Genomic DNA, 3,468 nt, shown 5'->3' with positions numbered 1-3,468 from the left:
GAAACGCATTTTAATAGTTGTTCATCATTTATTGTTTAAGAGCGACCAAGTTTAAATTAAGCTATGCTGCTGGCATTGCTGGCAATTCTGGGCCAGAGATCAGCGCACTCCTTGGCAACAGGTCCGGTGATGGCTGAACCCTTCATCTCTCCCTTGTTGTTCACAATCACACCGGCATTGTCCTACAATAAAATACGAATAAATTTTCAATATTTGTTCAGTTCAAGCCGCTAATAAGGATGATTTGACAATACTTTTAGAAAAGTAACAGGATCTCTGTATCTATTTGTCCAAGAGGGTACCAAGAGAAATCGCCCCTAGAAAAATGGAGTAACTGAGCCCCCCCCCCACAAATAGTTTCATCCCAATTTTTTTTTTAACCTTTAATTACTAAATCAAATATAAAAAAAGGGGTAATCGAAATAAACCTCCCCCACCCTCAAATGTCCCTAGGGGCCCTTAGAAACGTAGTCAATAGTTATAAATAAAGTATTGGGCTCAACTGTTACAGGAATAAGTATGCCAAGTTTAAATCTTAGGCCCATTCTAATATGCCTAAATTAACTAAGAGCTATCAGTTAAGTAAGGTTGGACGGACATTAGATGTAAAAAGCTTAATGTAACCTAAATATTTTATCATGTGATCACTCGAATTTCTCTGTCGCAATTAATTTACGCAACTTCCCCTTGGTTGAGTCATTAGGGTGATAATTAAATTGGGTAGTTGGTAAGGCGGGTTGATTTCCAACTTTTGGAATTTCACATTTTTTCACATTGGCAAGGGTTACTGGGTCTATATAAAACCCTGTGAAACTTTAAACAGGTTTTTTAATCCAAAAACAATGAGCGCGCGGGGGGGAATAAAAAGTGTCCACCCCCTTATAAAACCCAAATTGAAATTCCTTCAAACACAGGCATGTTGTATATCAAAATGACCGCATTGAAATGCCGATTAAAAATCTGATAACAGTTTTGAAAAATATTGCTCCTAGTTCGAATAAGAGCTCATTAAGTACCTAAAAGGGCTGATTTAGTCAAAATTGTTCATTTTGGTAGGTTATTTGAAAATTATTTCAGACTGAATCAATATTTTTCAAAACGTTTTTCAGATCTGTAATTAGCATTTCAATGCGGTCATTTTGATATGCAACATGCCTGTGTTTAAAGGAATTTCAATTTTTGGTTTTATAAGGGGGCGGGCACCTCTTTCAAATTTCACAGGGTATTATATTAACCCAGTAACCCTTGCCAATGTGAAAAAATGTGAAATTCCAAAAAAGTTGGATATCAACCCGCCTTACTACACACACATTCACACTTTTGCATGTACAATGTTAGAACTTGAAACTTTCATTGTTACCTCAAAATATATAAAGGTTCCATCCTTTCTTCTGAGCGTCTTTCGTTGGCGAATAACCACGGCAGGAAGAACCTTCTTTCTGAGCTCGGGCTTACCCTGCAAGTAAATTGATAACATTATAATCAATCCACGAAATTATATAGAATTTATCCCAATAGATTTGAATATAATAAAATTAAGAAATTAATTCTTAATGACCAAACATGTTAATCAATGATCAAGAAAAACTAAGTGTTAATATGCGAGATTGTCCCTCCTATAAGGTTCCCGTCCTTTAATCCAAAAAGCAGAGGTGTATATTCCGCGGATGAAGAAAAAAGTCCCTCCTTGGGATAAATAAACAAGAAAAATATGTTGGAAAGGGAACAATTTTACCCATACTGAAACACAGACATTAAGAGAAAAACATGTGTTTACCTGTCCCGAATAAATAAAATACACTATAAACTCGATATGCAAGACTTATAAAACAGACCCTTAAACAAGATGGAACTCGACCAAAAAAAAAATCTTACATGATGCAGCCGAATACGGCATATTCCCACCGAATTTTAGTTTTACCTTTCTCGCCAAATATGATAATCTTAAACACTTAATCAATTTCATTCAAATAAACGTCCTTTATATTTGATCTGGACACTTGCGGAGCTTAATGTTGCAAAAAATTTTAAAATAATTATTTTAACTGGAAAAATCTACTCATATATTTATCTAATTTGACGGGTAAAGCAAATCAAATAAATTCTACAGAAAAAATGAAGTTTATTGTCAGCTTCGGCGGTTAAGCCACCTTTTCATCATTGATCACTATTGTATCTTATTTAATAAACTGCCATGCCGAATTTCAGTGCTGTATTTTTTTTTTATTATGGTAGAATTCCTATCATTTTAGGTTTGGTTGAAAAAAAAGTGCCTCGTCCGCCTCAGCCTTTTTAAAAAAATTACCTTCTTAACGGTAGCAAGAACCATGTCTCCCAAGCTGGCAGCTGGAAGCCTGTTCAGTCTACCAGAGATACCTCCTACAGCCATGATGAACAAGTTCTTGGCGCCAGTGTTGTCAGCACAGTTCATGATGGCACCCACTGGGAGACCCAATGTGATCTTGAACTTGGCTCCAACGGCTCCACCACGTCCTCTCTTAGACATTTTCTAACCTGAAAAGTTTTTATACCATGAGGAAAACTCACATAAGAAAAATCTAGTAATTTACACTAATTTGAAATGATAGGGAGAGCTATACCTAAAAAACGAATCTACGAACTTTAATACTCTCAAGCCAAATTATCTCAAAGGCGGATGCAAACATAACTGAAAAGACTTACCAAGATACTAGGAACCAAACCGTCCTAACCATTAACGACCTATTTCTACATACATAAATTTAGTATATTCCGAATTATAAATTCAGCGTATGTATATTGATCACATAAAAATGACAATTTTCAAGGTAAACGCATGTGCAATAACCTCAGTAATTTTTTAGAGATATAAAATTCTTAAAATGAACCCAGTAAAGCCCAATTCGACGAAAATAACCTAATACTTAACAATAAAACATTAAAATAAGAGAATTCTAGTAACTAACAAATAAAATTAAAACATATATTTATGTTTAAAATCAATATTTTTAATTTCTAACTTAATAATGAACAGCTCCATGAGATAAAATAAATTGTGCATAGAAGTGTGTGTGTGTGTGATCCCACATGGCATATGGTTTGGTGTGGCCACAATAATGCCGAGTTTTATTATTAATAAATGTCGTAGTTGTTGCAAGTTTTCACTTATTTTATCTAACATTATTTTATCTATATCGATTTTTTTTCCATAATAGCAAACTTTATTTTTATTAATTTAATATTTTCAAGAAAAAAAAGATGACAGCCTTAAATGCTATTATGTAGAAAAAATTGATGAATTTCGATTTTTTAGGCAAAATAGATATAAATGAAAATAGCCTAAAAATTTTTTAAAGCTTCCATATAAAATACAACCATTATTTCATTAGTTTAAATACTAGTTGCTTAGCCCCTAGCCTTCTATGGGGAGGTTGTTGAAGTACGTTGGGTGGCGGGGGGGGGGGGGTATAGATTAAAACTATCTCAAGA

The 3,468-nt window shown here is 34.1% G+C and overlaps 1 protein-coding gene across 1 annotated transcript; it reads right to left on the bottom strand.

Moving 5' to 3' along the window:
- Window positions 1-8: 8 nt before the first annotated feature.
- Window positions 9-3,048, bottom strand: LOC145330593 (large ribosomal subunit protein uL14). Its single transcript, XM_080175227.1, has 3 exons — window positions 2,306-3,048; window positions 1,361-1,456; window positions 9-182 (listed from the first exon to the last, which is right to left on the bottom strand). The coding sequence occupies exons 1-3, from the start codon at window positions 2,504-2,506 to the stop codon at window positions 57-59; spliced, it is 423 nt and encodes a 140-aa protein (XP_080031353.1). The 5' UTR covers window positions 2,507-3,048; the 3' UTR covers window positions 9-56.
- Between the last annotated feature and the right edge of the window lie 420 nt (window positions 3,049-3,468).

This window comes from Acartia tonsa, chromosome 1, assembly GCF_053477335.1.
Source record: "Acartia tonsa isolate MP-2025a chromosome 1, ASM5347733v1, whole genome shotgun sequence".
NCBI lineage: Eukaryota > Metazoa > Arthropoda > Copepoda > Calanoida > Acartiidae > Acartia > Acartia tonsa.
This window is presented reverse-complemented; position numbering and strand designations above follow the sequence as displayed.